Here is a 22,471-nt window from a genome sequence, read left to right as displayed (position 1 = left end):
TTTTGAGTTTTGAGTTTTACTTCTTATTTATTTCATATACTAGTTAATATTATCCTAATGCAAAAGAAAATATTATTTGGTATTTAATGATTTTTATTAAATATTTAGATTTTTGCAGATACTACTTTAAATGTATTATTAATTTTTTTAGTCAACATATTATTAAAATAATATAATAAATTTTAAAAAAATGGTAACATCAAACACATTCGTAAGAAAATAAAGCAATAATACCTAAAATATGATAGTCTAAAAATTAAAAGTCAATCTAGTTTAACAAATTTAATTTAGAGTTCTACAAATTTAAATGTCGAGCAAAAATTTACCATAAATTTTACTTATTCATTGTTTTAAAAAAATATATTAAAGGGAGAAACGAAAGGATGGGATGTAGAGAGAGAAAAAAAATGGATTAGTGTGGATTTAGCTTTTAGACTTTTTAAAGCTGATAGGTAGATGATTATGTCAATGAATGATACACAATTGGACAAAGATTTTGTAACAAAATGATTACTTTACTATTCGTTAAGAGAAATTATTGTTTATTTAATTTAATTTAAGTTTTGATGTTGTGTTTGTGGCTAGTTAATCTAGGTAAGAGTTGAAAGTGAAAAGTGGTGTGCCAAGTACCAACCAACTCTATGTTACTCTTCACCACAGCAATCAGAATGAGTGATTGGTGCAAAACTGTGAAACCCTTTCCACAAGTTGAAAGCCAAAGCTAAACCAGAATTAGTTCACCAAAAGGGTTAGATTCAAATAATTTAACCCCATGAATGGGAGAGTCAATCTCAAGCAATGACCTCAGTGTGTAGTTTTTGTCTATGTTACATGAACTTTGATCTCAGATTCAATTCAAGGAATGTACTGTCGGCAATTCCCACAGGGAAACTGTCATGTTTATGCAGTAAATGAAGTAGAAAAAAAAACAAAAAAAAAAAAGAGAAATGGGTTAAACACCAATTAGTACAGAGAATGATGTTGTGGTAGAGGTTTTGGAAACTCACTGACTACATTGTTTAGGGCATCTAAATGTGGCAATTTGTTGACCTGACCATTTAAATTCCAGATGGGTATTTTTCAGTGACAATAATAAATGAGAATGTTGTCAATTTTTCATGGATATGCTGTAAAGATCTAGGAAAGAGTAAGTTAACATGTTGTCCTCACACTATTAAATATCTGCTTTATTTACTAATCTCACACCATTTTGTTCAAAGGGGTTAAAAAGGAGTTGAGGCTCAAATTTTGGTTCACTACTATAATGTGTAGGGTATTATTAATGAAGATGGTCTAGAAAAGCACAAGAGAAAGAAACATTTCATTGGAGTTTGTTTTCCTTTCTCAATTTGGTGTGGTATTTTACTTTTAGCAGTTTGAAGACAGAGAAGAAAGGGAAGGGTGTACTTAGCCTATAATTAGGTGAAGAGAAAGGAAAACAGCAACAACAAATCTAAGCATTTAACGGCTCGAGATGCAGTTAAAGCAAAGTTCTTACTGGTTTCCTAAATCTTTACAATCTTTTTGTTGAGTAATCTTTTTCCTTTCAAATGAATTTGTCTATATTAAATGCTACAGCACGTCATTGTCACATCCAAAAAATTCCCTGTTATGTCTATCTCTCATGACACTTCCTCTTATTTGGTAAAATTTTGCAGATGAAATTGGAACATGAATTACTTATTCACCATGCTTTTTCTTTCTCGAATTTATTTAATTCATAAAATTTTATAACCGTAGCAAATAAATGCTTTGTATATGAACAGATTTTCTCAGAGTTTGTATGCCATCTTCAAAATTTTATGTGAAAATCACAGGTGAATTATTAAGTACTACTTAAATTAAGAGAAAGAAAAGGTCATAAGATTTTTGCCAATGTTTTTATGCTTATTTCTCAGTGTCTTTGACAGGTTTTGTATAAAAAAGTTATTCTCACTTGAACCATCATAATTATAAATAGCAGAATATATAAACTGACTATATCAGTCGCTTCTTGTAAATTGAAATGAGTTTCTTTATTGATAGCGTTGGAATGGTAGTTTGTTATAAAAAAAATGCCAACTGAAAAGAAATAAAATAATAACCTTAAGATAATATATAAGTTAGTCCCTTACGATAAAATATTGACTCTGGCTAGTGTATTTCCTACTAATCCTAAATCTGGTAAAACACAGTTTGCAGTATATAATATTAATAAGTGTTCTTTGCCAAATGAAAAACATGAGTCATAAATTGATGAGGGATGCAAGGTCCATTTTCTTATGAATGAAATTCTCACTTCCAAAAAAGAAGAGAGATGGCATGTCATCTACGGCCCATTTCCATGGAACACACTGAGAATACGTCTCAACCATCACTGTAGCAAACATACAGAAAACGAGGTCTCTTACACGTTACATTATCATACCAAAAAGATTAGCAATGGTCTCAGAAGGTGAGATGAATAATCTGTACAGAAACATCTTTTCATAGGTAATAGATCACTTCAAAGGTACAACAGTATCAGATCCCTCTCACACACTTGCCCTTCTTTAGTATTAGCTATTCATAAGTAACATTCAAGCTAATTCATTCATTCAGCTAATAACTTCCCTAGTTAGAGATGAAACTTAGAAGATGAAACTACAGTGCAGAAGCACAGTTAAAAACCAAATGGTGCTAAAAAATTGGTAAGAGAACCTACACCTAGCAGAATATGCATACACAATAAAAAAGAATTGTCAAAACTCATTTTCGCAAGTTAATCTTAATTTCACCAGCCTCAGTGTGGCTTTGTAGTCCTTTCCTTTTTTTTGGTGTCAAAATCCAGTCCACAGGCCATGTAAGGGACTCAAATAACCCACCTTCACAAGGGGTTCAAACTTAAGCCATGTGATTGCCATTGGCAGTGTGACAATGTGAGCAATTCCAGTAGGCATTTTTCTTTATTTTATATTATTAACTGTACTGAACTTTTCCCCCCACTTCATGACTAAAAAAATACAAAAATCTATAGACTTCAGACAGCCCAAAAGTTTATTTTCCTACATTTTCAGTGTCACAACCTGGATTAGCCCATGGCGATGGATACCCAAACATATTGTAATTTGGGCCGCTTTCTAAAAAATAGAGACATCAACTACTATTGACCAAAGCATACGGACCATGATTCAACCGAATACCACTACCATGATGACCTTTAACATCAATTCATCTACATCTACTGAAGATGCAATATACTCAACTAGAATTAGTTTTATTAGACACAACAAAAATATTATCAATTGGATGTAAGTTGTCAACAAAACAAATTTAAAATGGACGATGAGATATGATTTATACTGATGATTGTTATAGTACAGTAGGAACCATAATCCATAATAAGCATCCTCACCATCAAAAGATATGAACCAGTTCAAATCAAAGAGATTAAAACATTGTTTCTTGCTAACTTTGCCACAAATCATGGTTGAAAGCAAATAAAGCCAACAATTTTCTTTTTATTTCATACAGGAAATTCATCAGCCAAAACACAAAAGAAAAATAAAGAAACCAAAATGAGAAACTGCACCGAAAATAAATTTTTTCACATGAGAACAACAGACAGTTCATACAGGGTATTGACAAAAATAAGAAAAAAAATTGGATTTTTCAATCCATGTGGATGATGCATGGTCTCATGGATGAGAAAAAAATACCATTCCCGTAGGATCTATGTCAAGGCTACAGGAACGGATGGATTACCCTGGGTGTTTGGATTAAAATCCTTGAAACCGATGGAAGAGAAAATTGAATTTCTTTGTACAGTGAGAGGCAGCCAAACAAAAGTTATAATCTAGATACAGTTGTCTGGAATGGAATAATGCTAAAATACTTTTCATTCCATAACTGCATTTAAATATTTTTTTTTATCATTTACTAGTATGAAATTAAGAACTAGGACGTGGAAAAAATGAAGGGCTCTTGAAACAACTAGTGTAACAAATAATTACAAGCAACACTAAAACTAAAAATATGGAAAGTGTCTATTTGCGCGGGTTTTACCTTTTAAACCCGATACTATGCCTCAATGCCTGGAAAAGACAATAAGCCTAGGCAGCGATGAAGTGCAAAAACAGATAAGTTTAAAGAAGACCACGATTAACCAAAAAGGAAGTTTATCAAAGTAAAATTATGCAAGTAATCAAATTTGTTAAACCAAGCATTCCCTCCCAATCCTTTGATACTGAATCTAGTTTCTTTCCTATAATCATTGAGATCAACAAAGCATGCTGTGTTTTTATAATTAAAAGGCCAGAAGTGCAAAGTCAATGAAAAACTAATACCAAAGCCACCAAGCCAGGAGTTTAGTATTCAAAAGTAAAAGCAATTTCTTGAACTACTGAGGATAAGATGTTCGATGATAGCGCTGATGACCATAACCACCATAGGCAGAGACACTATCATGATAACCAGACGGCATAAGTGGCTCTGATGAATTTGGAAGAGAACCACGTTGACCGAGGTTACCACTGGAACCCATTGGGACATCATCAAGACCATAAGGCCCAGTTGCAGCGCCTGTATAAGGCAAGATGGTTGGGGTTGGAGCCTTCATGCCATATGACATGGTTGGCAAGTTAATGTAGGGACTTCGATGTTCCAGCAACAAACCTGGTGACTGGAAACGAGGTTGTTGATCAGGCAACAAACCTGATGACTGAAAATGAGGTTGTTGTTCCAACAACAAACCTGGTGAATGGAAAAAAGGTCGTTGCTCCGGCAACAAACCTGATGACTGGAAATGAGGATGTTTGTGGTGGTGAGCAGTTGAACTGGCACCACCGACACTATTCAGGACAGCTGCAGAACCAATGGGGGCAGAAATTCGAGGACGCTTGATCCCACTTTGTTGCTGCTGATGAGAGGGGGGCCTTGCAGAAAAAGCCGATGCAGCATATTTTAAATTTGCCTTTTGCTTCGTCAATTGTTCTAAACGCTGTTGAAGGCTTTCAGGTGGATATTGCGATTGAAGATTATGACTTTCAATAACCTTGATTGCCGATTTCAGAGCATGGACTTCTCTGGCTGTGATTTCATTCTGCAAAAACACACAAATAAATACAGGCAGTGACACCGTACACCAGGTAAACAATCATGGGGAGAATACTTACTAGTGACTTCCCTTCCTCAGAAAGTTTTTTAGCAAGTTTCTGAGATTCATTCACGTGAGCTTTCAAAATGGGAATCGGTGGAATCTTATCCGCAAGATTGAACTCAAAAATATATTTGACAGCCAGAATATGTCTGCACCTGTCAACAAGTTTCTGAATAAGACCTGCAAAAACACCCAAAACAAAATTTCCCTCACAAATTAAACCTCCAAAAAGGGTAACATTAGAAATCAAATAATGGCAGCATCACCAATTCAACTTACAACAAATAATGGCAGCATCACCAATTCAACTTACAACATTACACTACTTAAAAAAAAATCCAAATCCAAGACCACATAACGTAAGCACTAGTGACTACTGGTGTTTTCAGCCACTGAAAATGGGTTATCTTTAGGTTTAGTTCCCAACTTATTTTAGATCAAGAATCAGACCCATAGGTATCCTAACAGCCAGAAACCATAGGACTAATTCCCTAAGGAATCAGATTATGAGTTAGGGGCCAGCTCCTAAACCCACAGGTTGCACTATTCGCATAGTTAACCACTGAAACCCTTTCTTATGCTCAAAAGGTCCAAACAACTATTTGTGTCAACCTCCTCGGTAATCCCCAATATTCAAAATGATAAGTTTCCACCTTGTAATTTGTAAATACTCAACTTTAGGCCCTAAAACTTAAAACTTCGTGGGACAAAAACTTGCTGGGACTAACATTTTCAAATTTCAAAGTTACAGGAACCAAAAACACCATTAACGCTAAACACTAGAGTCACAACAACAGTTAACAAGCTACAAGCCTACGACAACAAAACACAAACACAGTTACGTAATACCATCACCAAACATCTCAGGCTAAACCCAAAAAAAAAACAAAATCAAATGAAAGGGTTCCAACCTGGGACTTTCTCCGTTAAACCGATACTTCGGTAGAGCTCGGGAAGATCATCATTAGCAGCAGCCATGGCAGAGAAAGTGACAATCTCATTATCTGTCAATTCAGAGAACAACCCATAAGCCGCCACAAACTGCAAGAAAGTCATGGCCCCAACACCTTCACCACCTTCACTGGGCAAGCTCCCCTTCCACTCCACACACAACCTCCTTGCTCTCTTAAGCACCTTAAAACTCACATGAACGGACGCAGCCCTCAACTGCTGAAACAAGAACCCACAAGTCCGCTTCCTTTTGCGCAATTCCTTGTCATCTTTCACCACATTCGCACCCACGACACCGTCCAGTGCATCGAGAATCATCGAAGCGGGATCGGAAGCACGCTTGAGGGCAGTCTGAAGGTCAACCTCGAACGCAACCTTGTCTTTGAAATGATCCCCAACGTAGTCCCGCAACCCTTTTCCGTCCACGCTGCTGCAGAGGGCGATAATGCGTTCCGCGTGGGGTTTGGGCAATGCGACGTCGTTTTGCGATGATGGGTCGGAGCGGGAGGGTGGAAAGGTGGGATCTTTGGAGGGAGAGGAAGGTGGGTGAGTGTGCTGCTGTTGGGATTCGAGGGTCTGAAGAAGGTGAAATCGTTCAGAGAGGGAGTTGTGGAGGGAGGTGAAGTGGGAGTCGATTTGCGACCAAGAAAGAGGGAAGGAGGAGGAAGAGAGGAGAGAGGAATGGGATTGGAGATCGTCGTAGGCTTTCTTCAAATTCTCTTTCTTGGCGTCCACCAGTTGCAGAGCCGCAGAGATGGTCTTCGACGACGTTTGCATTGTTGTCGCTGTTCCTTCGTTCTCTCAGAGAGAGAAAGAGGATTATGAACAGTTTTCTATGCAAATTGAAACCACAATGACGATGAATGGTAGGCAAGTTGGTTCAGTACTTTGGTTTGTGTTCGTGAATTGTCGTGATTAGGTTGCAGAATGCAAATTACAAAATCACCATGAAATTGAAAATTTTGTATCTGAATCTGACTGGAAAATTGTTAATTTGGGCCTATGGTCCTTCAATGTTTGGGCTGATTTGTTCCAATCCAGTCTCTTGAAATTCCTACAATTCCTATGTGACTTATTTGTACATGCATTCCTCTTTCAAAAGTGCTTTTATACTAATGAAAACTTAACATTTTATTCTTGTTTTTCTTAACATAAAATTATTTATTTATCTGTAAAAAAATAATTTTAAGACTTGAGACAAATTAATTTTGTTTTTAGACTATTTCTTGTGATGAAACTTTTAGAGCAAAATAAATTAACAAAGATATGTACAAGATTGAATATTGGACCAAATTGTAAATTCTTTAAAATCTAGTGACTAAAAATTATAAATAATTACCATTATAACTTAATATATTTTTATTCATTTTTAATCAACTTTTGATATCAATTATTATTATAACTAGAGTAGAAAGTTATTTTGTAGAATTAGTGGGGCAAAAACCAAACATGACATGTAAATCTATTAAGTTATTCTATAACAGTACCAAACAATGACTAAAAAGACCAAACAATTATTCTCTAACCTCTATCAACAAACTATTTAAATTTATTTATATTAAATCTAAATCTAATATTTATATATATATATATATATATATATATATATATATATATAATTTACCTATATACTTTTTCCTTTTAGAATAAACTATATGTCTTGATTTTGTTATAGGAGGATATTATTGTTTAAGCTGTGTCATTCCTGATTAACATGCAACCGGATCATACATTGGGATACTATATTTAATTACGTGTTTAATTGCATATTAATTGGCATATTCTATATTTATTCCAACCTAAGTTTCGTGAAATAATGGAGATTTTAAAAAAATATATATATATATCTCAACAAGTCAAGGGGAAAAGTTCCCTTTAAACAAACTGAAATAAATATAAAATTAACATATCATTATTGGAATCAAATCTTGAACTTAAAGTGATTATCCACTTTTATTTTCTTTGTTTGGCAAATAGGCATGTGATAGAAGTAATTAATTACTAACTATAATAGAAGCATGAGAAAGTTGTTCATCTGTCAAAGTTTGAAACTAATATGTATAGAACCGGCAATTATTTCACATGATGGTGAATATCCATTCCACCATGCACGCCATGGATAAAGTCAAACTACAATATTTTTTTAGCGTTTAACTTCACTAGAAATCAAATGATAAAAAATAATAATGCTTAGTTATAATAGGCTAATTTTAATTTCTTAAACATTATATACGTTTACTATTTTAAAAATAGTTTTTTTTTAAATTTAATTGTGTTTTGATTTATGGGGTCGTAGTCAAATATTCCCTTTGATAGAATCTTCAAACTCTAAATACAAGTTAAAGTTAACTGATAACGGGTGGGAGTTACCTTCATAAGACACTCCGATGATAAAGTTACTTATAGGTCTGACACTGTTAGTAATAAATATGCAATGAATGTAATAATCTCCCATAATACCATAAACTTGTATTTATAAATTTTGGAATGGGTTTCAGATTAGCGATGTTTTAATTACAACCCAATTGGTAATGATCTTGTTTAGGTTTAAGATAATCATATCCCTAATGTTAACTTCAGTTTAGTTTGATCGCTCGACAACCCGACTGGTTCCTTTGGGTTCATAGACTGGAAGAATCGTCCGATCGTAAAATCATCCTATACAAATTGTATTTGAAATTTGTAATAAATTTAGGTGAGATTTGTTTATGACTAAGGCTAGTGTTTTTTTTTATTATGTTATATAAGACTTTCAATTCATATTTTTCTTAGATTTTACCATATTTTTCTATAAAAAAATATTTCTCCTAATAAAGTGAACCTATATAGTGTTTTTTAATTAGACATAAAAGACAAACTATATACTATTATTGAGATTTTCCTAATGAGATAACAACTACCAACACACAATCTTTAAGATTCAAGTTTAGTTTTTTTTACAGGTCATTCAACAACTTCATTTCTACTTGATTTGAAATTGTCTTTTTTTTTAAGTCAACTTTATCATTTTTATTTGTAGTTTTTAACTTTATACAAAATTGAAATTTGACCTTGTTTTAAACTTTAATTTCTTTTGATCTTAAATTTAAAAAATAAATTGATAGTCCTTCCAATCTAACTAACGACATAAATTTTTTTTACATGTCAAACTAGTTGACATTTAAACTAAAATGTATCAAATATTATAAACTAATCAAATATTTGTCTAAAACGTCATTTAATATATAAAAAAATCAATGTAATTGGGTTAAGAAAACTAGATATATTCATTTTTAAGTTTGAAAATCAAACTCTATCAAAATTTTAAACAAAAACAAATTTTAATTTTGTATGTAAATCTAATAACTAAAAGCATATATACAAACTTATTTAACAAGAGACTCTCAATGCTTGAATTGATAATCTCATTTACAAAATTACAACTTCATTATATAAAAACAAAATTATTAAATGAATTTAATCATCAATTTTATTAAGTATGGAAATATTTAATTAAGAAGGATATCTTTTTGTATTATTTTTTAGAATATCTAAGTTTTAATATTTATTTTTCTCAATTTGTTCGTACTATTACGTTAAATCAAATCTTTCTATATATAAAAGATACTCGTTCTTATATCACTCTTCACCTTGAATTGTTTGCGTGGTTGCATTGAGAAATTTGATTAACAATTGTATTAATAGTATAAATAAACAAGTAACAGTATGTAAATGTAGGATTTTTTTTTTCTAATATAACTTGAGTTTAATATTATTTATTTATTTATTTGGTAGATTAATATTTTTTATTTCTCCTATCATCAGATTTCATTAGTTAAAAATAATATTGTTAAAAGTGTTTTACTTGTTCAATGAATTATCGAAAAAAGGTGATATAATGCATCGTTTGACTAATAGAAACAATTAAAGAAAGCATCTACAAATAGTATATGGTTTGACTTATATAAAAAATTATTTATTTTAAACTTATTTATAAGGGAATTGTTTATTTTCAACTTATATTATAGCATACTACAACATCACATGGGATTCATTAGTTTACAATAACAAAGAATAATGAAAAGGGGAAAAAAGGCAAGCAAATATCAGTCTAAATAATAATCAATATCTTCATAATTAAATTGCACTAAAATTTATATTAAAAAAACAGTGTTTTTATAACTAATATTTAATAAATATATTTCCTTCATTTTGAGAATAACTGTGGTAGTCTAAATTAGTACAAACGAATTTTTGAGATGTTAAAAATGGGGTTATATACAATTATTTAAGTATAAATGAGTATATGACACGATTTATGAGTGTTAGAAGTTGAGAAAAATGTATCTAATAGAGCAAGGATGATACATGGTGCAAATTCTGCAGTTTTGGTGCTGTAAAATTATGCATACTCGCTCAACGATCCAGCTCAGATCCAGCTCGTTGAATGAGAGGTTAAGGGGTCTGAATCACTGTCTTTGTATTCGCACAGCGAGCTGAGTCGCTAAGCGATAGGTTAGGGGGTTTAAACCACTGTCTTTGTATTTGCACAATAAGTGGGGTTGTTGAGTGAGAAGACTCTGTGGTCGCCCAACGAGCTTGGTCGTTGAGCGACTAGTCCAAGATTTGTTTTGTTCTTTCCATACTGATTTCTTGATAACTTTGAGTTATGTTTTGATTCATTGTGAATGATGTATAAGTATTTATGAGATTATATGATTATCAATGTTACGTGTTCTGATTCAAAGTGAAAGTATACAAGTTAAATTATGGTTTCAGATGGTATGGAAGAAAACTCCAATGAGGAATTTCTCAATGGTGGTTTCAAATGTTGTAAGTATGAATATAGAAAGCTTAGTATTGGAGTTCATTCTAACATTCTAATTGTCACCTATTCTCAAGTAGAGAAGGGTAAGACATGTGGTGATAATAACAAGAGGTCCTAATCTAGGGATTTTACCTTGGCCTAAGGCGAGTGATAACAAACTAACATTGTGTGTGGTAGCTTGGTGTGGGCTAACTGTTTCACCACAACAAGTGCACGAACTGTCATAACTCAATATTCATACTAAGCCAAATGGTCAAGTAAAATGGTGCTCATACACAAAATGTAGTTTGGGTTAATGTACTGTGTGTATCTTAGATTAATGTTTAACGTGTATTAATATATCCTTATTTGTTTTTATTCTAGCTTACTTTTCTATTTGTGTTTGTGTGTATGTTTTCCTTTGTTTCCTCTCTTTGCAATGATTATCTGGTGAGTGTGAACAGAGAAATACGGGTCTCTTTGGAGCATGCTTTGGAAGGAGATGATGTGGATGTTGAGGTTGTTGGGTTTAGTTTTTGTAAATAGTTGACTCTTAAACTAGTATTAATTGTATATAAAGTTTATCTTTATAGTTATTTTGAATATGACTGTAAATAACTTTATACTTTTTCTTTGGGTTAACTATTATTGTTAATTAAATTGATGACTCTTCAATATAGTATTTTCCTATATTTTTGGATGTAACATTATTAATTTCATGAAATTATAATATATAAAAAGATACAAATTAATCTTATAAAATTAAATTATATTTCAATTTATTTTACTTTAATAATTAAATATATATCAATTTTAGAATTATAATGAATTTATTCTAAATCCAATGATGAGATACAATTATTTTATACTTTATTTTCTCATATAAATGAAAAGGAAAAAAACACACACGCAATAATATAAGAATAGAAAGTAAAAAACAATGAAAGAATATATATATATATATATATATATATATATATATATATATATATATATATATATATATATTAATGTGTAGAAACTAGAATACACATATTTATTTTAAATAAATAAATAAGTATTATAATATCGTAAAAGAAAATGAAAATTAACTTATAGGTTTAATACTGTATTTCTTATCAAAACTCATCACACCCTATTTAATAATTTATTTATTCTAAAAAACCATTCTTATTTTAGTTTTATGATACTTTAATGACTCAAATAATATATTATTATTACAACTATTACTATTGATATAATAGTTTCTTTTTTTTGTATGCCACGTGAAATGTATATAGTTAAACTTCAACAATGAATTATTTTGTGGAAATGTTTTAAAAAATATATGTAATTCCTTAAAAACATATATATGATAAGATATTTTCTTAAATAAAGGGTGAACTGCATTTTTTTTCCTTGTTACTTTTGATTTGTGAATTTGGTTATTTGTTTTTTTATGGCTTTATTTCTAAAATTTTAGAACTTTCTCTTAGAAATATTTACTTAATTTGTTTAAATTAATTTTTAAGATTTATTTATTTATTTTAAAACTGTTTTATATAAAAACAAAAATATATCTAGTTATTTAGATTTAGAAAATAAATATCAAAATATTATAAATATTTAATATTCTATCATATTCTGTTTTATGCTTTATATACAAAATATTTAAATAAAATAAAATAACATAACAAACTTTTTCATATAACATATTTTTCATATCTTTTACAAAATTAAAAATGAGAAATTAAAGAAAATATAGTTAAAATTATACAAAATAAAAATGATAACAGACATATCTCACTTTAACTGTTAACTTTATTTTCTGATTTCTCTTTATTTAGATTCCTATCACCACCAACAGAATGTGATTCTGAAGCCACAAGCAAACTGTGTTTGTTCTGTTTTTTTTTTTTTTTTTTTAATGTTTTCTCCGAAAAACGAACCGCCACTCTCCTCTTTCCCGGAAAATAAAGACATGAAATCATCTCATCAGGACACGCTCCTTCGTCTTTGTCGGGTCCTCACGCGCTACCATTAACTCTCTACGCGTTGACCGATACACCAAACAAAAATCACAAAACTAAAAGAGCCTAATCGAAACGCAGTCGTTTCAAGCCAGTTAATTCCCAGGTTGCAGGATTTGACTCGGTTTTCAACACCAAACAAACATGATTAACACAAGCATTTAATGCTTATATAATAACTATATATAAATGTATATAATAAATGTCTTGAAAACATTTAATAGTACTTTTCTATGCTTCATAAATAAATAAATACAAAAAATATTTATTAGTTATATAAAAAATACTTTTCTAATAGAAAAACTGATTAATAGTTATATATATAATAAATACTTTTTCTATGCTTCATAAATGATAAATAGAATATCACAAAGATACAATTATAGAAAAAAAACCTATTATTCTCTATACATTATTGTAATATCATGTACATCTCCCATGACTCATGCGATGACGATTAAAATTGAAGAAGAAATTAATTTGTTACCTTTGTTGATTATTTTCTAAATTCTTTAATTTTTGAAAGTCGTAAAATTTAAGCAATTTAAAATTGAGCTTGAAATCAGTAAATGCTACCGATTTTTATTTGCAAAATTTTAATACGCCATCTATTTAAAGAAAAATAAAGTTAATATTTTCACTAACTATATGGAATTTAAACAACGAAACAATTTGCTTTAAAATAATGAAAGATATCGATTTTTATATTACAACCAATTTAGTGCGTTCACCACCCAATTAAAAAAATGTAGAAAAAGTTGAATTCGAAAAAGGATAAAATATATAAAAAAAAAACAATAATATTTTATAGTATGATTTAATTTGGAATTTAATTATTTCTATATAAATAGTCTAACGTATACACGTCTCTGACCTCCCTCAATTTTTTTGTGAGAAGATTGAGGTTGGAGCGTAGTCAGCTTCTCTTTTTCTGCCGAAAGCTGCAGAATTTCATGCTTTTTCTCCTCTGGGGTTGAGCAATCGGTTCTCTTCAGGGTATTTAATCTTCTTCTTCTTTCATGCATTATATTCATTTACCATTCTTCTCTAATAGACACATACTCACGTAGTTCACCAGATTTGAAGCAGAAAGTTTTCTGTTGTACTTATGTCTGATAAACTATTGTATGATCTGTGTTCTCAATTTCAGGTAGTATTCATGTCACAGATACTTGGTTTTATTGACTTTGTTGGGTATTCAAGAGTTTTGACTGCATGTTAAGTAAAGATGAATCAGAATTATGAATATTTGGCTAAATTAAAAATCAATGACCAGGTTTAAAGATAAAAAAAAAAAATGTTTTTGGTCGCTAATTTTAGGTTGTTGCATTTTACTGCCAGATTTTTTAAATTTTTTAGAAAATGTTTTATCACTGATTTAATTTTTTTTTTTTTGGTTATCCCGTGATATACAATGATTTCTCCAGTGTGGCACAACGAATTTGTTCTTCTTTGTTAATTTTGAGTTTATTTTTGTTTGAATTTTTTTATTCCATTTGAAAACTTTAATGGGGTTGTTTTGTTATTATTCGTTTCCTTTTTCTCTTAGAAAATTCTGTGACACGCTGAATTTGGTTTGATCTGATTTGATCTTGGTGTTGTGGAGTTTCTGATTAGTGTTGCATGTGACAGATGCCGTTTGTTAACCCTGACCCTTCAGACAAAGATTCTGAACCATTTGTTGAGACAGATCCAACTGGTCGCTATGGTAGATACAGTGAGTTGCTTGGTTGTGGTGCTGTGAAAAAAGTGTACCGTGCATTTGATCAGGAAGAAGGAATAGAGGTGGCTTGGAACCAAGTGAAGCTGAGGAATTTCTGTGATGACCCTACCATGGTGGATAGGCTATACTCTGAAGTGAGGTTGCTCAGAAGCTTGACCGACAAAAACATCATCGCACTTTACAGTGTCTGGAGGGATGACCAGCGCAACACTCTGAATTTCATCACTGAGGTTTGTACCAGTGGTGATTTGAGGGAGTATAGGAAGAGGCACAGGCATGTTTCCATGAAGGCCCTCAAGAAGTGGTCTAAGCAGATTTTGAAAGGGCTGAACTATCTGCACTTGCATGATCCCTGCATCATTCACAGAGATCTCAACTGCAGCAATGTGTTTGTCAATGGAAATACTGGCCAGGTGAACCCTTTTACTCAATCATTGTTTTTCCTTCAGTTATGTGTTTGATAGATTGACTAAGTGAAACTTGATACAAAAAATAAAAGCATGAAAATTTGAAGAATGGGTTTAATCTTTTTGTTTATTTATTAAATTGCCGTTGATTCGAAACGCTCGGTGTGACATCTAAGTCATTAACTCCAGCACGTTATTATGTCTCCTGTTTGCCTGACAAAAACAATCGAATTACATTGTTCATAGAATAAGAATTTGACGACTACTTTGTTTTCTTTTGTTCTAAAGTTTTTGGTATTACTGTGTAACTGCTTTCCACCTAACATTTGTCTTTCTAAGCTTTTGATGTTTTATCAAGTTGTCCAATAACTTGTTATTATGTTTTAAAATCTTAATTTTCAAAATCTAACTTTTGAAAGGCGGTAGAAGAGATGAAGATAAGATGGAAGAGAGTAAATAGGGGAATAAGTTAGGATGGCAGAAAGAACGTGAGCAATGGAAATTGAAAGTAAAACACCACGATAGTCTGGGGATATTTTGATTTAAATTATCTTTAGAAACTGTTCTTATAAAGCATTATTTTGAAACGGAATTCAAACACCAAAAGTAAACAAGCCTTTATCCACATATCAAACCAAAGACAATCTTAATTATACTTCTATAAGATTAATCTTTTTTTGTCCGTTGTTATCAGGTTAAGATTGGTGACTTGGGTTTGGCAGCAATTGTGGGCAAGAGCCATTGTGCTCACACGATTCTTGGGACACCAGAATTCATGGCTCCGGAGTTATATGATGAAGACTACACTGAGTTGGTGGACATTTATTCATTTGGGATGTGTTTACTGGAAATGGTGACACTGGAGATTCCTTACAGTGAATGTGACAATGTTGCAAAGATATACAAGAAGGTGTGCTCTGGAGTTAGACCTGCAGCCCTGAACAAGGTGAAAGATCCAGAGGTGAAGGCCTTCATTGAGAAGTGCCTTGCTCAGCCAAGAGCTAGACCTTCTGCAGCTGACCTTCTCGAAGATCCCTTCTTTGATGAGATTGTTGATGATGACGAAAATGATGACTGTTCTTCTTCTCACCAGTAAAATTGTCCTCAGTCCTTACATTGAGACAATATGTTGATTTGATCTAGTGGTTTAGGGTTCCTTAATTTGATTCACCTACCTATTTAGTTTGCATATCAATTTGGGGCAGGCTAGAAACTGATTTTTTTTTTTCCAATTTGGAAGCTGTGAAATTGGACAAGGGTTGGGTTTGGGTTTAGCCAGGGGAGGGTTTGATTGGGGATGTTGTCATTTTGTACATAGGAAAATTTACAGTTGTGCAGCATATACTGAATGATGATTTGATTTGATTTGACAATAAATGCTAAAAAATATGTAATCAGCAGTCAATAGATGCGTGATGAAATATCAGTACAATAGACGAAATTTTTAGGAAAGGTTTATAAAGAAAATTGTGTTTTGAAAAGGTGCGTCGTCTCATTTTGAACAAAGGAACATGTGTTAACGATTTCGTCCAAACCAAACATAATTTAACAATTCAAAAACTACTTTTGTTATATATTATATATATAAGTCTTCATCCATGAAAATGAAAGAAGAAAACAATTTGTACTTCTTATTTGATCACCTTGTGTATTGTTCAAAATGTTTATGCAATCATTTTATACAAGTTCATTCAAGTAAACTCCAAATTTACTAGCCTGAGGTTTCAAGTAATAAAACTTTGTAATCTGTTTGAATATCATGATAGTAGCACTTGAGTATCTGTGATATATTCCTTTCATTGTCACCTTCAATCAGGGAAATGAGATCTTGAAGCAACCAAAAGCAGTGTGAAGGTGAAAAGGGTTTCATGTTTTGAGGGCAAAGAAAAAAGTGAAGTCAAGGGTTTGAACGCAATTTGAGCAGCAAGAAATGTGGTTGGATATAACAACTACAACAAGCAAAATGGGTTGTTCATATTTAAAAAATAGGAGCAAAGGTAAGCTTATAATGATGAAGAGGAGTGGTGTGGACAAAAGGGTATTTAGATAGAAAAACATGTATCATGCAACCCCACCATTTTTTGTTGGGGAATTATTGTAGTGACCCGTTGGGTGTACCACATCTTTTTTCTTCTTAAAGCAAATCCAGATTTTGACATTGACTTTTCTATCAAACCATTGTACTTTGCAAATTGCTCATAACGTTAAAAAACACTACAAAAAAAAATAAAATTACCAGCTTAGACCACTGATGAAGATTTTCTCATTATTTATCTTCTCGTATCAAAACAAGTCATATAAGAATTGTTTCAGTTTATAGGATTGATATTAAGTCTGTGATTTCTAATCTTAAAAGTCAGGTCAAAGTTCTATCTCCTATCCATTCTGGTTACCATTCCATCGAACTTGAGTGTTACGTGTAGAAAGTATCCCGATGCTAAAGTCAGTATTTGTCTCATAACGCTAGCAATCAATATAACCAACTATATGAATATCAAACCTATATTTATAGTTTTTGGAATGAACTTCTAATTATTACTAGCTCAATTACGATTCAAACGGTGATAATCTAGCTTATAGTTAATGTAATTGTTCTTAACTTTAACTCTATTTTTAGTCCGACCAATTGATTTACTGATCGGTTTATGTGAGATCGTAGATTAGACCGCTTAGTTCATAGTCTACCAAATGGTCATACTATACTATTCAATGATACTCATCAAAAGATGTACTCTTCTTATACAAAGAAAGTGATGAATTTGGAGAGAAAGATTGTGTTTGCATAACAAAATGAATCAATAAATGTGTCCATTTTAAGCATTTCTGCTACACTTTGAAACCAAACACGTTGCCCTTTGAAGCTGCATTTGAGTAGAACAAGCTGCAATCATAGGTTGAGGGTTTCTTCTGTGGTAAATGCTTAGATCGTTTTTAAATTTTTATTTACATAATGCTGTTTGACAAAACTAAACTTGGACAATAATTTAAGTAGGTATATGATTGTGTAATGTTGTTTTCCATTCATTTTTCTTTATCTGTATCCTTTTTTTTTCGTAATTTAAATCATTTCACTTTATTTCTATTTGTTTTTCTTATTCTTCCACTCTCCACTTTCTATATGAGATGTTTTTGTACTTGTAACAATGTTTTTGCACAGTGGAAAGTCAAAGAATGTTTTATACCGAATGATTGGTTGTCATGTGGAGCATATATATTCATGGTATGCCAGTTGCTAGTTATTCTAACCAGGTGTTTGACAGCTATTTGCCAAATTGTTAAGAAAAAGAAATCATTTTATTTTCAATTATGAAACTTTTCAAATTTTACTCCAAAAAAAGATGAAAGTTTCAAAATTTTCATTCTCTCATATTAAATATTTAAAATCAAGTAATATTGATATTAAAATTCATTTCTAAATATATATGTTATAAATATATAATAAAATAATTGAATTTTGACTGGATAAGCTTTTATGTTATTGATTGTTTGACTAATTTATTGGGACTATGATATAAAATTGTTTGAACTTATCAATGATTTCAAGTACAAATAAATACACATATATATTATTTCTTATAATACTCTTATTCTTCTTGAATAATATTATATGTAAAATTTGTCTCCTAAAAAGATAGAGTGAGTGTTAATTTTCTTTCAAAAAGTTGAAGATTGTGATCAGAATATTAAATTAAAATGTGGAATTAATTATTTTCTTTTAATTTATATTGATTTGAGGTAGAATTTTTTATGCATGGTCATGACCACAGCCACCACAAACAATGTAAAAGTTAAAAAAATGGTTTAATGTATGTAATCTACCTCTTAATCTTTTTAATCAGAAGTAAAGTATGTTATCTGTAACTTAATCTTTTTTATTCATTTCCTTTTATTTACTGTCTTCTTGTCTCGTTTTTCCCAAACACGGCCTTCTTTTCTTTCTCTTTCTGTCCCATTTATTCCTTTTATCTATTGGACATGATCATCAAATTTAAAGGAAAGAAAGCAAAATAAATAAATAAATATAAATATAGCCAAAAACATCTATGTAGGAAGACATTATGATGTCTACAAACTTTCTAATTTTAATTTTTAGTTTTGTGTGTGTGTTTTTTTTTTAAATCTTAGCCGGCACACCTAAATGTTACACAAATAAATAAAAATTATTCTTTCTTTCTATTATACGTAAAATGAATTCTATTGACCATTGTCTCTTTAATATGTTTGGAAATATTTCTTAACATTAGAATAACTCATCTAATTATTTTACCTAATAAATGATGTTTTTAGTATATTAATTTGATTCCTAACATGTTTATATGATAAAGAATTTATTATATATATATATATATGTATGTATATGTATGTATGTATGTATGTATATGTATGTATGTAGGTATATGTATGTATGTAGGTATGTATATAGAAGAGTATGTATAATGAATCTCACTCAATGAAGATATACTATTTATATCAAGTAATTATTTACATATCATGTCTTTATTATCTGTCAATCGTAAAATTTTGTATAAATAATGTTTCTGTTTATGAGATCCATTTATACAATTGCCAAAATTCATATAAAAACTGTTTCAATATATAGTAGTTTAAATTTAAAACTCGAATTGTTTTTAGTTAAAATCTCAAACTAAACACAATGGAAATTTTAGAAGTGTCTGTAAAATCACCTCCTAATAAATTCTAAGGATAAATATGCTTCAGACAAGATTTATTCTGATATCTTGGACTTTTGCTGTAAATTTCAATATACGTCCATTCATCAATTTTAATTTTATAGATTGCAAAAATAGTTATTAACGAGTGCAGCGATGAGTTCAAGTAATACAAGTATCTATCGGTAGCTTCTATGAAGAGATATGTCGTTATCCAATGCACAAATAGAGAAGCATGCAGCAGTAGCACCATTCATTTTGACAGCAGATAAAGAAGAAGCTGAAAATGCAGAACACAAGAGGTTTTTCTATGTTGAGGATGTTTCTCTTTGCTATCCTTTTCTTTATCATAGAGTGTACAAGAGGTGAGTTATCAGAATCTGAGTCTTTCTTCAATTTCCTGAGAGCAGTTGATCCCCAAAACGTGCTTAACAAAACTACCTTGGTTGGATCACCATCACATTCGTGCTTGGTCAAGTTGAATGGTGTAAGATGTGACTCAAATGCTACTAGTATTGTACATATAAAGCTTGAGAACTTGAACCTCAGTGGCACAATTGATGCAGATTCACTATGCAGGCTCAAAAAGTTAAGAGTGGTGAGCTTGGCTAACAACAGCATCAGAGGAACCATTCCACCTTCGATTTTGCATTGTACAAGGTTGACACATTTGAATTTAACCAGCAATCAATTGAGTGGGAGGTTGTCAAAGGCCTTAACAAAATTGAAACATCTTAGGAACTTAGACATCTCCAATAACAACTTTTCTGGTATGATCCCAAGTAAACAACAATATAGGCGATTGGTTACTTATCATGTGACACCAAATGTTAAGTTGGAAAGCAATAGTACCAAAGAGGGGCTAAAAGAAAGTGACAAAAACACAATGCAGCAACCGATACCAGATTCTTTATCAGACAGTGTTCCTGATAAAGCCACAAGGTCAAAGAAAGGGACAGAAACTTTGGTGGTGTTACTTTTGGGCACTGTGGTGCTTTTTTCATCCGTTTACTTTGTGGTAAGAAAGACATTAGATTTAACTGAAAGGAGAGAGGTAGTTAAAGAGAATCATGATGTGTCAAAGGCTCCGTCTAAAGAAGTTCAAGAGGTGAACCAAAAGGAAGGAGATTCTAAGCTTGTTTTCTTTGTTGAAGATCGTGAAAGGTTCACAATGGAGGACCTGCTTCGAGCCAATGCTGATTTGAGGAGTGAAGGCTTTTGCAGCAGCCTTTACAAGGTGAAGCTGGAGAACAATGATCACTATGCAGTCAAAAGATTGAAGAATCTGCAGGTTTCCTTGGAAGAATTTGGTGAAACATTGAGGAAGATCAGTAACTTGAAGCATCAAAATATCCTCCCCCTTGTTGGTTATCGTTCCACCAGTGAAGAAAAATTCGTCATTTACAAATATCAGAACAATGGAAGCCTGCTTAATCTGTTAAAGGGTATGTTTAGATTAAAATTTTTCATCAGTTCCAATACTCTTTATCACTTTCTCTGTGTTCACAAAATATGTGTTGCAAGTGTAAATGTGTAAACATGTTTCTGCCTTTATCATTTGCTCAACACTTGTTGAAACCTCACATTACAACAGTAATACAAGGAACACTGATGCTAAAAAGGAGAACATTGATTATATCATGATATAAAAGTCATTCAGCAGTTAATCAATCAGTACAAATTTTGCTAATCATTGCCTTTGAAATGTATCAAAAGTGGATAAAATTTATTAACAGCACTTCATTTATTACTCTCTTAAGCATATTATATATATTACCCTCCTGATAGTAGTTAATAAAGTCATTTTAAGTAAGAATCATCTAACACAGATAATGTAACAAGTTCTTACACTCTTATCCAATCAAGCATTATATTCTACAGTAAAAGTGATGTCATTGGTAGTACAAATTATAAAAATCAAACGTTTTAAGTAACTGATTTTGCTTTTGTAGCAGATTACATAGCAGGTAGAAAAGATTTCCCATGGAAACTGCGTCTGAATATAGCATGTGGAATTGCAAGGGGTTTAGCCTTCATGTATAGGAAGTCAGATGAGAAGGAGGAGGTCATTCCTCATGGAAATCTGAAGCCATCAAACATCCTTCTAGATGAGAACAATGAGCCACTAATAAGTGAGCATGGTTTATCAAAATTCATGGACCCAAATAGAGGTTTTCTGTTTTCCTCTCAGGGATACACAGCTCCTGAAAAGAGCCTAACAGAAAAGGGTGATGTCTACAGCTTTGGAATGATTTTGCTTGAACTGCTAACTGGAAAAAGCATAGAGGTGAGCAGAATAGACCTTGCAAGATGGGTGAGGTCCATTGTGAGGGAGGAATGGACAGGGGAAGTCTTTGACAAGGAAGTCAGGGAGAATGAGCATCAATGGGCGTTTCCTCTTCTGAACATAGCCCTCTTGTGTGTGTCACGTTTCCAAGAAACTAGGCCAACCACTCTGGAGATTTTGCAGAAGATAGAGGAGGTCATGGATCAACATGAACAATATCAGGAACGTTTTGCTTCCAAATGCTGTTCCAGTGGATCCAACCGTGATGAATGTTGTTCACTGCACAAAATCATACCTGAAACATGGGATTCTCCAGGATCAAATTATTGATTTAACTTCATCAATGCTCCCTATAGCATATTCACCTACTTACATATCATAAAGGCATCATCATCATCATCATCTAGTACATGAACATGTGATCATGTGTAGTGGTCTGTTTATTATTTAGGAATTAAGCCTATGTTGTGGAACTATGCTTTTGACTCACAGGTGCGCATGTTATTGTAATCTTTTGTTAGG

General features: G+C 31.8%; 3 protein-coding genes across 3 annotated transcripts; 2 read left to right on the top strand and 1 right to left on the bottom strand.

Moving 5' to 3' along the window:
- Positions 1-2,435: 2,435 nt before the first annotated feature.
- Positions 2,436-7,000, bottom strand: LOC124833586 (FRIGIDA-like protein 1). Its single transcript, XM_047308101.2, has 3 exons — positions 6,028-7,000; positions 5,133-5,296; positions 2,436-5,059 (listed from the first exon to the last, which is right to left on the bottom strand). Exons 1-3 carry the CDS (start codon positions 6,842-6,844, stop codon positions 4,358-4,360), a joined length of 1,683 nt encoding a protein of 560 aa, XP_047164057.2. The 5' UTR covers positions 6,845-7,000; the 3' UTR covers positions 2,436-4,357.
- A 6,721-nt stretch (positions 7,001-13,721) lies between these two features.
- LOC148204708 (putative serine/threonine-protein kinase WNK11) lies at positions 13,722-16,397 on the top strand. The gene is made up of 3 exons (XM_088096074.1): positions 13,722-13,858; positions 14,495-14,998; positions 15,687-16,397. Exons 2-3 carry the CDS (start codon positions 14,495-14,497, stop codon positions 16,086-16,088), a joined length of 906 nt encoding a protein of 301 aa, XP_087952200.1. The 5' UTR covers positions 13,722-13,858; the 3' UTR covers positions 16,089-16,397.
- Positions 16,398-19,944: 3,547 nt separating this feature from the next.
- On the top strand, positions 19,945-22,471 carry LOC148204707 (putative inactive receptor kinase At3g08680). Its single transcript, XM_088103612.1, has 2 exons — positions 19,945-21,107; positions 21,618-22,471. The coding sequence occupies exons 1-2, from the start codon at positions 19,949-19,951 to the stop codon at positions 22,277-22,279; spliced, it is 1,821 nt and encodes a 606-aa protein (XP_087959738.1). The 5' UTR covers positions 19,945-19,948; the 3' UTR covers positions 22,280-22,471.

The sequence above is a fragment of the Vigna umbellata genome, chromosome 1 (genome assembly GCF_029865625.1).
Source record: "Vigna umbellata cultivar VRB3 chromosome 1, Vumbellata_1.0, whole genome shotgun sequence".
In the NCBI taxonomy this organism is placed as follows: Eukaryota; Viridiplantae; Streptophyta; class Magnoliopsida; order Fabales; family Fabaceae; genus Vigna; species Vigna umbellata.
The sequence above is the reverse complement of the archived record's forward strand: the minus strand, read 5'-3'. Positions and strand labels throughout refer to the sequence as shown.